We start from the raw sequence: 14,301 nt of genomic DNA on the forward strand, positions 1-14,301 counted from the left end.
CGATTATGTACAACAACCGGCAGGTGAAGTTTTTCTCAGACTTTTCAGCCGACGTGCAGCGCCAACGGAACGCCTACTATGCAGTGAAACAGAAACTATTCTCCATGGGAATAAAGTATGGTCTTCAGTATCCTGCTAAACTCCGGGTGACATATGCGGGCAAAGATGTTGTCTTCCAGACGCCCGGGGAAGTGGATAAGTTCCTTCACCGCATTAATGACGAATCTAATTTAGAGTCAGGGTGATTTATTGCTGTAGGTGTAGTTGTAAGCCGGCAAGAGAGAAGCAATAGAAAAGGCTAATTTTCCTACCATAAGTGGCAAATTTGATTTGAGAGGGGTTTATAAGTCAAAAGGTAAAGAAAAATGGCTAATCTAGTTGAGCATAATGTTATTCTCCTGTCTCTTATGCTAAAGGGTGCCGCTAATTAAAATGGTAGGATTGCATTACGTAACCTATTTGTTTCTGGAAATGTTTAAAGATTAACCTTACATATGGTATAGGCTGTATTCTAGTTTAAAATTGTTATTTGCTCCATTATAAAGGGGGGTATTATTAATTTATTTGAGTATACAGAGTCCAAAGGTGGTCAATTTAACTTTTGATTTACTTTTGCTCCTATTTAGGGGCTAGTGGAAGGCGGATTTACTTAGCTTAGACTGTAAAGTAGGCAGTCGGTAGGTGGATGTCACCGGTTCAACATTTTGCATGTTCTGGCAAAATGTTTTTGGTGAGGTTTTTTTTTGTGTGGGTTTTTAGTATTTCAACGGTATTGTCAAATTATTTTTTTTATTTTTTTTTTTTCTTTCCTCTCTTTTTTTCGTGTTTCCCTCTTCTCAGTCTCCCCTCATATTACCCAATTATACAATACAGTTCTTGCTCTTTATTAATGTTCCTCGTAGCACCCCCTAATGGCAGATAACCAGATATGCAAACTAACGTCATGGAACATAAGAGGCTTGGGTAGTTTGGTGAAAATAAAACAGGTAATGACTAGACTAAAGCACTTGGGCTCTAGAATTATATTTCTACAGGAAACACACTTGGTCTCCACTGAAATCATCAGAATACGTAGAAGATGGCAGGGGCAAGTGTTTGCGGCTAACTTTTCCTCTCATGCTAGAGGAGTAGCTATCTTAATTCACAGATCTATTCCAATTCAGGTAATCTCAACTATTATGGACCCGGGGGGCAGATATATTATTTTACAGTGTAGTCTATTAGGAAATGATCTTAATCTAGTTAATGTATATGGGCCTAATAAGGATGATCCTGATTTTTACAAGAATATTTTTCTAACGATTTCAACCTTACGGGGGGAAGTTATAATGGGGGGTGATTTCAACTGTGTTCTGAGACCTAATATAGACCGAGAGGGCGGTCAGGACTCCTCTCATAGCCATACAAGAAAGGTAATTCATCACTTCATGGCAGAGTTGGGGCTGTGTGACGTATTTAGGAAACATAATCCAGATAAGAGAGAGTTCTCGTGCCATTCTACTACATATAATACCTATTCCAGACTAGATTATTTTCTCATTTCTAACTCCGCACTATTTAAAATCCAGAGATGTTACTATAATGGTATAATAATATCTGATCATGCTGCAGTATCTTTAGATTATAAGGTTTATAAAGAATACAGTGGTCCTCCCATATATAGATTTGATAACAAATGGCTCCAAGATCCGGAATTTGTACAGTTCCTTAAGGTAAATATAGATTTGTTTTTCGAGCTTAATAAAAATGAAACATCATCGCTAACCAGATGGGATGCCTTTAAGGCATACATCAGAGGACAAATAATAAGCTATACCAAATTTAAATCTAAAGAATCTAAAAAGAAGCTGTTAGAAATCGAAAAAGAAATTAAAACATTAGAAGAGAAAATTGCAAATAATAAGACACCTACAGTAGAGCAAAGATTAACCACACTTAGAGCCCAGTATAATGAAATATCAGTAAATAAGGCCCTAAATAATCTAAATAAATTAAAACAACAATTCTATGACCAGGGGGAAAAGGCAGGCAAGTTACTTGCCTGGCGTATTAAAACTCTACAGAATGAGAGATCAATACATGAGATAGAACAATCAAATGGAACAATGACCTCAGACCCCAAAGAAATTAATGAAACATTTCAGAAATTTTATGAAACACTTTACAAATCTGATTTCTCAGCGGATACAACATCTTTAAATGGTTTTCTTGATGCCCTAAACTTCCCAATTCTTTCCCAAGAAGACATGGAAATTCTGGAGAGACCATTTGAGTTAGAGGAACTTCATAGTGCCCTTATGTTTATGCAAAGTGGGAAAGCCGCTGGCCCAGACGGGCTGCCAATTGAACTATATAAGATCTTTAAAGATATGCTGATACCCCACTTATTCAATATGCTTGAAGAAGCCTTCAGAATAGATTCTTTACCACCCTCTTTCTCTACAGCTCTTATCTCGACAATATTGAAACCGGGCAAGCCACCTACTAAGTGTGAATCCTACCGACCCATATCCCTCCTAAACTCGGATATGAAAATAGTTGCTAAAGTCATTGCACGGAGATTGGAGAAACTCCTACCTAGTCTGATTCACGAAGATCAAAATGGATTTGTAGTAGGTAGACAAGCTTTTCACAATCTTAGGAGAGTCTTGAATATTATTAATATAGAAGAGGGATGTCCTGATGCGGCCCTACTCTCCCTGGACTGTGAGAAGGCCTTTGATAGGCTGGAATGGCCATATCTATTTGATATACTTCCTAGATTTGGCTTGGGACAGAATATTATCAAATGGGTGAAATTATTATACAATAGACCCACTGCAGCAGTATTGACAAACTCTATAACGTCCAAGCCATTTATACTTACCAGAGGAACACGACAGGGATGTCCGTTGTCGCCCCTTTTGTTTGTAATGTCCATAGAACCATTAGCCCTAACAATTAGATCACACCCTTTGATACGGGGAGTAACAATAGGAAGCTGTGAACACAGAATAAGCCTTTTCGCAGATGACATCATACTCTTTTTAAAAAATTTGACACAATCTCTTCCTGCCTTTTTCAACGTAATAGCCACCTTTGGGAAGATATCCGGTTATAAAGTCAACAAAACCAAGTCTAATATTATGTTCCTAAATGACAAAGAAAGAATAAACCCAACAGTGGGGCATGAATTTCATAACGCATCCAGGGGTTTTAAGTACCTGGGTATACAGGTTACTCCCAAAATACATGATATCGTCCCAGGAAATTATAATTTAATTCTATCTGCTACCAGTAACATGCTGAAGAGATGGTCAGATCTCCCCATATCTTTAATTGGCCGAGTTAACATAGTTAAAATGAATATTCTCCCAAAATTCTTGTATCTTTTTCAATCCATCCCACTTAGTCCCCCACCCACTTTATTTTCCAAATTGAAGGAACTAATAACTAATTTTATTTGGAATAACAGGCGCCCAAGGATTAGGATGTCCCTACTTTATCTGCCTTATGATAGAGGGGGCTTACAAGTACCAAATTTTCTATGGTACTATTGGGCAGCTCAGATCAAGGCAATTATGCACTGGTTCTCTAATGAACCTAAAAATTCATGGGTTGAGATAGAAAGTTGTACTACTTCCCCCTTGCCATTAAAATTATATTTATTCTCGGATTCATTTAAAAACCTGTGTAAAAAGACACACAACCCTTTTGTTAAAAACTCCATTAAAGTCTGGCACAAAGTGCAGACACATTTAGGCATTGACTCAGATTTATCAGGGTTTACCCCAATTTGGGGAAACCACCGATTTCCAGTAGGGGAAAAAGATCCAGGGTTTAAATTATGGGCAACGAAAGGTATCAGCAAAATTAGAGACATGTACAGTGAAAATAATGTGTTGTATAGCTTTGAGGAAATACAGGGTGCTTACAATATACCCAGGACTCATTTCTTTAAGTATTTACAAATTAGGAGTTATATTATGAAAAAATATAAACATCAGCTAAACAAACCACCATTATCCAGTCTTGAAGAGGTTATACTAAATCATATGCACAGTCGTGGTCAAGTTTCTGTTTCTTATAGCTTAATTCTGGAAAACTCCAATGAATCTTCAACTGACAAGAGAATGAAATGGTCCAGTGATATGGGCACAGAAATAATAATAACCCTGACCTTTGCAATAAGTGTGGTTTAGAGGAGGGTACATTATATCACTGTTTGTGGACCTGCCCTAAAATTAGGGAATTTTGGGAAAAGGTAATAGACCGAGTCTCTGACATTAGCTCCACCAGATTGCCCCTTTGTCCTAAGTTGTTCATTCTTGGACTTGTCCCATCAGACTTAAGACTGTCTAATGCAGAAAAAAAAATGGTATATATGTGCTCATTACAAGCTAAATACTGTATTGCTACCTCGTGGAAAGCTATGGAGGCACCTTCTGTCAATGTGTGGTTCAAGAGCCTTTCCAACACTTTGGCCTTGGAAAAATTGACTTATGCTAAAAAGGGGAAGCTACGGAGTTTCTACAAAATATGGGAACAATTTATAGACTTTTTGGAAAGCCAGCAAGATGTACAAGATGCATAGGATGTATAATTTTTTAACTTTTTGATGGAACTATAAGAGGGAGGGAGGGAGGGGAGTTTGGATGGGTTTTTTTTTTTTTTTTTTTTTTCTCTTTAAGGATGTTTTGTTTTTGTTTTCTTTTTCTAATTAAAAATCTATTTTCCCTTGCATGTTGTTAACCATATGTATATATGATCTATGTTGTAAAAGATGGAAAATTTAATAAATAAAGTTCTATAAAAAAAGAAACATGAATGTTTTATTGTGTAATTATTCTTTAACTGTTATTCGCAAATATTGTTTGTTGTTTGTAGTTATTACAATTTGAAATTTATGAAATTTTGCAACAGTGTATTAAAATGTATTAAAAAACACAACACTCACATAAGCATCTTAAGTCTGCAGTGTGAATCCTTCAGTAGCTCAGAGAGCTGCTTCATCCCTTCATCTCCTTGTATTTTTCCACTCATGTCCAGCTCTCTCAGCAGTAATGGGTTTGTTCCTAAATCTTCAGTCAGAGCAGCACAGACTTTCTCTGCAGTAGAGCTGTTCAGCAGTCTATAGTAAAGAGATTTATAATAAATTACTCTTTTACAACCACATTTCTTGACTTTACAAAAGCCAGCATATGCTATACCTCCAATCTCATTAGATAAAATCCTAATTCCAAAAAATATATATATTTTTCAAAATATCTGAATTAGTCAAATTAATTGAACTAGGGTGCGTTTCCCAAAGGTTATCAATCTTGGCAAATAATGAAGGAACTAACGCAAGTTCTGCGAGTGTTTTCCACTTGAGTGTTCTTTGTTGACTCCTCCCCCAAAACAGTGTGCTCAATCGAATTACAAACATTGATTCAGCACTAGCAAATATAGAGTATTTACATAAAAACATAGAAATGTTTTGAATTTAAAATTACACAGATTTTGAAACTCGAATAAAAAGCAGATGTACTTAGGCCTTTTAAAATACTCGTAAACACCTATGACTACACCTGTTCTTATTCAAAGTGTTTCTGTCTTTTTATGATTTTTTTACATTGTAAATTTAATTTCAAAGATATTACATCTATACAGGTACACACACAGAGTTATTTTGTAAACAATACGTGTTAAACAAACACTCATTGATAGATTCAATTAATGTCAAGAGCTCTAATAAAAGCCAGTCTAAATTTAAATGATTTATGCGTGGGTTTGAATGAATAGTTAATACAGATTGCCCAATCAGACTGCAAGATACAGACAAGTGATGTCATTAGTGAATAATATAATATAATATAATATAATATAACTGATAAAAACAAAAGTTTGGGCATCCCTGATAATTTTCAGGATTTTTATCCTGAAATCATTGGTTGTTCAGATCAGCAATTTCAGTTATATATATATCATATAGCAGAAGAACAAAGATATATTTGACAAATTAAATGAAGTTCATAGGATTTACAGAAAATGTGAAAGAGGCTGTTATTTATGCAAAAGGAAGATCTACTTAATATTGATGTAATTTTTCTCAAAATATCTTTGTGTTCTTCTGCTATATGATATATTTACCTGAAATTGCTGATCTGAACAACCAATGATTTATTAAAGAATCATGAACATTATCAGTGGTGCCCAAACCTTTTCATACCACTGCAATATAATATAATATAATATAATAATAACTTTTTCCTTTTATTAAAGCTATTGTATTGTTAAATGGGCTGGAAAAGGTTTTTATAGCTATAAAATCCACTTTTAAAATGCGGTGTTATGTCCTCAAGTACTAACAAGTACTAACCAACATTTTGTAAATGAGGTCACATCATCATGCATTCACAAACTGTCCTGTGATGCATCCAAAATGTTCAGAATATGTCACTTAGGGACTTCATGTGTTAAAATGAAAAAACAGAGTGCTGGAAATAATTTTTTTACATCTGTTACTGTGACAAATCGAGTAGGGTCTGGTTACAGATCTCCACTGTGAGGCTTGCAGCAGTCTGGGACTCACCTCCACCGTGAGGACAGAAAATGATGTGCACACCATATTAGCTCTTTTTAAAAGAATTAACGGATGCTGTCTATCACTGATATATTATTTAATTTTTTTTTTAATGTTTTTTTGCAAATACTTCACATTTTATTATTTAAATTAGATCCATGTTTAACTTAAGTAAATAATATCATTGCATGTATAAAATGCTATAAAATAAATATTACAAACTTTGTTCTGGATATTCATCCACTTGAAGTAAAAAAGTTCTAATTTGTCATTTTTATCAAAATAGATTCATCTCATATTCTACTTACACAGACATAATGTAAGGTGTTATTTTTTTCTGAACTTTCTTTTCCTGCACTTTTTACAGAAACAAAAAATGCTTATCAATGTTGCTGTATGGAAAGCAAAATCTTTTAAGATTTAGGATTAATAGTTATCTTTATCCCAAAACTGCTTGGAATACAAATTCTTACAATTTCAAAGGGAAGACAAAATGTTTGTAAATTATGCAAAATTATTGACAGTGCTATTCACAACTTTAATCAATATCATAATAAACACAAGACATTTAACATATATGACCATTTTTAATTAGTTCCACAGTGGGGAAATAAAAAATTCAGAGCTTCAAAATCATTGTTTATGACAAGTAAACAGTAAGATCGAGCTTGCCTATTGTTTTAAAACATGATAGTTTAAATAACATTATTATTGATAATTATACCACAGTTAGTTCCAACACTGCAATTTGATTGGCTGGGAGGTGTTTTATGAGTGACAGTATTAGCCGGTAATGCACTGTAACTGAAGCTCTCCATGTATTACTCCGCCACTTGGTATGTGGGTGTTTGTGGTGTAAAAACCTGATTGTCCTGGAGTTATGATGTAAATCAGTGAGCTTCTTCACTCCTGTGTCTCCTGGGTCATTCCCTCTGAGATCCAGCTCTATCAGGGGTAATGCAGGGTTTTTCAGAGCTGAAGCCAAAAATTCATATCCTTTTTCTGTTACGCTGCAAAATGAAAGTCTAGAGAGAAAACATCATTATAAGAGCATACAAATGTGATATGATTTAAAATATTTAAAATGTGTGTGTGAATAATAATTACAACTCACTTCAGCCTCTGCAGTTTGTGGTACTGATTGTTCAGTAGATCACAAAGATGCTTCACTCCAGAGTTTCCTACAACATTCTCACTCAGATCAAGCTCTATTAGATGTGATGGATTAGAACAAAGAGCTGCTGATAGAGCAGCACAGCCTTCCTCTGTAACATCGCTGTTACTCAGCCTGCACAAAGAGGAACAGTACAGAAATAAACACACTTTTATAAATAAACCCACAACTTTATAGAACTGAAGATAAGCGTTAAAGATTAAAGTGCCTTGTATTTAAAATAACAAGTACACTAAAATCATAACATTAGTAAAAAATAGTAAAGCATCTATCCAATGACAAAATACACAGAACAATGCTAATGAAATGTTTTGCACTTTAGAAAAATATCACATTGAAATGAATTCATACTTGAGTTTTGTGGTTCTGCAGTGTAAATCTTCCAGTATATCAGAGAGCTGCTTTACTGCTGAGTCTCTATGTATTTTCCCAGTCAGATCTAGTTCTGTCAGCAGTAAAGGGTTTGTTCCTAGAGCTTCAGTCAGAGAAGCACAGAAATCCTCTTCAGCAGAACTTTTTAAAAACCTGCAGAGATTTTAAAAACAGCCCATTAACAATGACCATATTTTTCGCACTATAAGGCGCACTGGATTATAAAGTTCACTATTAATGAATGTCTATTTTATGGTCTATTTTCCTACATGAAGCGCACCAGATTATAAGGCACATTATGAGACACCAGTAAGTAACAGGGCTGTCGCGTTGTTTTCCTTCTTATTCAGCAGTGCTCGCTGCTGGGTGGTGTGTGTGTGTGTTGGTTGGGGAGGGGGGGTTTACTTAGCAAACTATGCTAAGCTACAATTCTTAAAAAAACATTTTCTGGAAGTCAATCTACACAGCACTTCCGTTCATTTACAGTTTAGATTTCCAGATTTCCACTAAGGCTGGGCGCAGCAGCATTAGCGGCTAACCACTAGCACTAGCTGCGGTTAGCGCTAGTAAATGCCGCCTGACAGCACTACTCTGAGGAACCCTAAATGTTCCAATAAGCCAGGGCGATATTAGCTAGTGGTTCATACCATTTAGCTTGTTCTAACATGGTAAACACGCAGGTTCAATATGCTCCCCTACAAATGGCAAAAGAGCTAGTGCTTAGCAGCTAATGCTAATGCTGCTCCATTCTCGGTGCTGGAGAACTTAACTGAAACTCCTGTATAAAGCTGTACTTCAGTGGAGCGTCTTCACTGCTCCTTACAACCTGTTTGAAAGAATTTATACATAAGGTGCACCAGACTATAAGGAGCACCGATGAATTTTGGGAGAATTAAAGGTCTGTCTTATTGTCTTATACTGTGCAAAATGCGGTACAATATTGTTGTGTTGTAATGTAAGTGGACACCCCTCCTGATTATTAAGTTTCAGCCTCATTTCTACAGTGACAAGTAAGTTAAATTAAGCATACCTTTACTGTAGTTTAAAGAACAGACAGACAAAAACAGACAGAAGGACAAGGTGTGTGAAATATAAAAACATCCAAAAAGTATTTTCTAAAATATCTACCTTAGTATGCTCAGTTTATGTTGTGAATCCTCAAGTATGCCATTCAATTTCTTCACTCCGGTCTCTCCAGGATCATTCCCTCTGAGGACAAGCTCTATCAATGAGCTGTTTGATTTTACAGCAGATTCCAGATCAGTGTATCCTTGTTCTGTTATACTGCAGAACGAAAGGCTATACAAAAGGGGAAAATGTTCAACATAAAAATGTTTCATCTATCATAGTATGTTAAGCAGAATATAATTTTAACTATCTATAAAAAAAATACAAACTTTGTTTTGAACAAGAACAATTCAAATACCACAAAATCACAAAAATCTACATGTATTGCATAAAGTTACCATATTTACCATCCCACAAAATCACGACCAAAAATATAAATAATTTATAATATAAATAATAACTATAATAGACACTATGCTTTTACTAATAGCAAAACATAATAAATCTATCAGATGTTTAGACATGATATTTTAAATTAGCTCACTCCAGTTTCTGTAGTCCACAACCAGGATTTTTCAATATGCCACAGATCTGCTTCACTCCAGAGTTTCCTAGTTTATTCTCACTCAGATCCAGCTCAATCAGGTGTGAGGGATTTGAACAAATAGCTGACGAAAGAGCAGAAGACCCTTGCTCTGTAATGTTGCTGTTACTTAGCCTGCAATTAGAGTGTAATAATAGGAAAATATGACATGATATTATGCAAGCAATATTATGGAAATATTAGGCACGCCTTGTAAAACAACACATGTATTGTTTCTGATTAAATCCTCTACATTTTTTGTTTCTATTCATTTACTGAATTTAACAGCTTTAAAAAATAAGCAATATGAGTATTGAGCTATTCATTTATGCTTTCTTTATATAATTATCTAGCAATCAGAAAAACCCTATGCTTGAATTCGCGTATTGATTTCCACCACATTAAAAAAGTCAGCAGGATTGTATTTTTATATGATTAATTTCCAATATATTTTAATGACCAACATGCAGGGCTGGACTGGTAATCTGGCGTACCGGGTATTTGCCCGGTGGGCCGACAGTGCTCAGGGGCCGATGCTGTTGGATTTTTTTTTCTTTTTCTAAGAGACCGGCCCACAATTTAGAGGGGGTGGCCCATTGGCCCATCTTCAATATAGACAGTGGACTGAACCAATCAGGATATAGAACGAAAGCAGCCCCACCCTCTCTCCGCGTGGTTCACTGAACTCCCACTACGTTCAGTGTTGAGCGCATATGTTAAAGGAGAGGCAGAATGGAGAAACAGAAGCACCAAAAATAGTTGAAGTTCGCGCGAAGAAATTCACTGTAGCTGCTACAAAATGTGCAAAAATCACAGACATGTTCGCTGCTGTAGCCTCCACATTCTCCATAGGTGAAGACAGAAGCAGCAGGCAGGGAGAGCAGGCTTGTGACGGAGAAACCGAGGGACAGACTGAGCAGGAATGTGTAGCACGTAAGCAGGTAGTAATGTTAGCAAAGTTAGGATTACACAGGGACTTTGAAGTGATGGAGGCAACGTTAGCTCTATTACATGAGACTGATGAGCAATGGCTGATAAAATAGCAAACGGTCAAGACTGAGAAGTATTGGATGAGCAGCAAGTGTATATTTTAGGCTACATCATAGTATTTTAGATATTTAGGTTAAAGGTGTGTGTGGCTGCATAGTTTGAGTTTGTAGCCTCTATGCTGTGGTTCAACATGTTTTAAAAAGCACTACAAGTGAAATAACAGATTTTAAAACTGATAATTGATCAGTTAAAGAGTAAGTGTAAAAAATATAAAAGTAATATTAGCAAAAGGTATGCCCACACTGAATAAGAGTAAAACAGTGTCAAATGCTTTTAAGACATAGTTGCATTGCATGAGTTCATAAAGCAGCCCTGTTTGTAGCCTGATACAAATACAAGTTGTTTAAAGCTGTTTAAAGGAGGAAGCACCTTTAACCTGAAGAATTAGAATTGAGCTGTTATATTAGAGAAATTCAGAAAATACATATTAGAGATTAATTCAATAAAAACGATAAAGAATCAATTGAACTACGCAGAGCAGATAAAAATGGTGGAGTTAACAATAGACAAAACAAAAGACTAACACAGCTTTTAAAATTCCTCTCTCCTGTGTTTCCCAGTAAATACCCCGTTTTCCCCTCCTCCATTGCACGGTATTGAACCAAGGTTGCTAGCTCTTCTACCCAGCATTTATTTTTTGTTTATCCTTTTGTTATGTTTTTTATCTTTGACTTATTTTTTTGCCAAGCCCTGTATTGTTTTTTTTTCTCAATGCCGATCCTATTTTTGACTATACTTTTTGCCCTGCCCTTCTTGTATTTTTGGATATCCCATGTATGAGTTTGTCTGCCCACTCTGCTTTGTTGCTTTTCTCTGCTTCCCTTTTGTTACTTGCCTTGCCTGTCCCTGACCAGTTTAGGTGTTTGGTATCCGTGTGTGTCTGTTGTGTATTTGGTCACCATGATAGTCATGGATTTGTGAAATAATGAGTCGAACGGCATACCTGCATTTATGTGTAAAATTAGCTTGTAAAGCCCATTGGATGTTTGCCATTTCTCTATTCCACCTTGTGGCAAGGGGGGGGGGGGTGATTCAGTTGATGCCGTTATTGCAAGTAAAAGATTGGCAATTAAATATTAAGTCTACTTCACTTTAATTTACTTTAGGTTTAGCTGTTCCAATACTTTTGCTCACAAGAAAATTGGGTGGGTTCAGAGAGAAGGTGCTATCTTCTGAACTGCGTATCAGATCCAGATACCTGGAAAAACCTGGAAATATTTGGAATATGTTGATATTTTGTTTTTATATTCATCCTTTCATGTCAAACCCACATGTTTTCAGTGTACAGCAGAAATAAAGGGATTGGCCTTGCCATTTCAATACTTTTGGAGGGGACTGTAAGCTAGTTTGTTCTTTTTTTTTTTTTTTACAAAAGTATTTTGTATGTGTCCCAGTATAGCTTTAATATCTTTAATATTAAATTTCTGGTTAAAAAAAAAACAACCACCACAAAATGATACAGATCAAATATCATACAACATACCTAAGTATCTTTGTTCTGCAGTGTGGGTCCTTCAGTAGATCAGAAAGCTGCTTCAGTCCTGAATCTCCTCGTACTTTTCCTTTCAGATCCATCTCTCTCAGCAGTAAAGGATTTATTCTTAGTTCTTTAGTAAATGTAGCATATGCTTCTTCTGCAGCAGCACTATTCAACAGTCTAAATAGGCAACAACCGCTTTATTATTCTGACAATATTGCATACATGGTTTTAACAATTATTAAACAAAGCAAACACATTTAATAAAACTAAATACAAATGTACTTTATTGCAAGAGGTTTAAAAGTGATAATTTATATTGGAATAGTTTTTGTTAATTATAGGTAATAATTATTAAGTATGTATAGTATATTGCAGTGCACCTCAGTGTTTTCAGTTTTCTGTTTTCATTCATTTCTAAGTCTGTGAGCAGCTGCACTCCTTTTTCTCCAGGATCGTTCCCTCTGAGATCCAGCTCTGTCAGGGTTGATGAGGGATTTGATTCCAGAGCTGAAGCCAGATCAGCATATCCTTTCTCTGTTATACAACAGTCTGCAATTCTAGAAACAAAGTATGAGTTGGAGTTTATATATTAAATAGTTTTAAGCGGTTTCAGTTCATATGACAAGTGCAGCGACATGCTTTTTTACACTGCATAATACTCATGCTTACTACTTTTTGTAATCAGAACCCACCTCAGTCTCTGCAGTTTGCAGGATTGGTTGTTCAGTAGTTCACAAAGCTTCGTAACTCCAGAGTTTCCAAGTTTATTCTCAGTCAGATCCAGCTCAATCAGGTGTGAAGGATTTAAACAAAGAGCTGATGATAGAGCAGCACATCCTTCCTCTGTAATACTACTTTTTTTCAGCCTACAAACAAAATAATTATGAATAAAAAGTGATTCGGTTTTTATACTTAAAGACAATATTACACACAATAAGTCATGTCAGGGTGGAAAATGGAATTTGGCAGTATTGAAATTTCAATTGTCATTAACCATTTAACCAATTTCAATTTGATTCTTCTGTGGACAAAACCCTGTCAAATTAAAAGCTGTCACGGTTTTCTACAATTTCTCTACATTTTGCTTTTTAAATTAATTAAGCACAAAATATAGGTTTCATTTTAAAAACATACTTAATTTTCTTTGCTCTACAATGTGAATCTTCCAATAGATCAGAGAGCTTCTTCATTTTAGAGTCTCCTTGTATTTTTCCACTCAGATCCAGCTCTGTCAGCAGTAAGGGGTCTGTTTCTAGAGACTTAGTCAGAGAAGCACGGACTTCTTCAGCATCAGTGCTTTTTAATAGCCTGGAAAAAGTAATTTTGAGTTTTTAGTAAATATTTGTATAAACAACCAAAATGAGTATTAACAGTATATTACACATTAATTTAAATATCTAAAGCAGTTTTATATATCTACCTCAGTTCATTAAGTTTACAAGTTCCTGTTCCTTTATGTCGTAATAAGTCAGTGATGATCTTTACTCCTGTGTCTCCAGGATCATTCCCTCTGAGATCCAGCTCTATCAGTGGTGATGAGGAATTAAGAGCTGAGGCCAGAGCACTATATCCTTTCTCTGTTATACTGCAGAATGAAAGACTAAAGAGAGAACAACACAATATTATGCTTGGTAGAATTATAAACAAATATTTTTCACATATATTTATGTATTTAACAGAATGTATGTGTTCCTTAATAATGTGTAGGATATACCAAAGGTTTTCTTAATAATGATTCCACTTTGATATATCCTTCCTTAATAATGCTTAGGATATACCACAGTGTTTTTTGTGCCCAAAGAGCTGACACAGAGATATCAATAAAGCAGGCTGCCATGAGAACCTCAATATGACACTATGGTATAAACATTCAGGCATAGTTAAGCCTATTTTTTATTGACATGAGCTTAAAGATTTTATTTCACAAAATGTTAGCTAATATGTTAATGTGCACTAGCCTTTTCTCATACGTTTTAGATTTGCACACAAGCAATAAAACAGTTGAGCAGTATTTTCAGGGCAGCACAGTG

At 35.4% G+C, this 14,301-nt stretch overlaps 1 protein-coding gene across 1 annotated transcript in view; it reads right to left on the reverse strand.

The window, feature by feature from the left end:
* LOC111188389 (ribonuclease inhibitor-like) overlaps nucleotides 1–12,366 on the reverse strand; it is a 68,014-nt gene extending 55,648 nt beyond the window's left edge. The window contains exons 1-4 of the mRNA XM_049466664.1: nucleotides 12,275–12,366; nucleotides 9,703–9,876; nucleotides 9,219–9,389; nucleotides 8,070–8,243 (exon numbers count right to left, since the gene is read on the reverse strand). Of these exons, the coding sequence (XP_049322621.1) occupies nucleotides 8,070–8,243; nucleotides 9,219–9,389; nucleotides 9,703–9,876; nucleotides 12,275–12,366 (611 nt within the window). The remainder of the gene's footprint in view (nucleotides 1–8,069; nucleotides 8,244–9,218; nucleotides 9,390–9,702; nucleotides 9,877–12,274) is intronic.
* Between the last annotated feature and the right edge of the window lie 1,935 nt (nucleotides 12,367–14,301).

Source organism: Astyanax mexicanus, chromosome 17 (genome assembly GCF_023375975.1).
Source record: "Astyanax mexicanus isolate ESR-SI-001 chromosome 17, AstMex3_surface, whole genome shotgun sequence".
NCBI lineage: Eukaryota > Metazoa > Chordata > Actinopteri > Characiformes > Acestrorhamphidae > Astyanax > Astyanax mexicanus.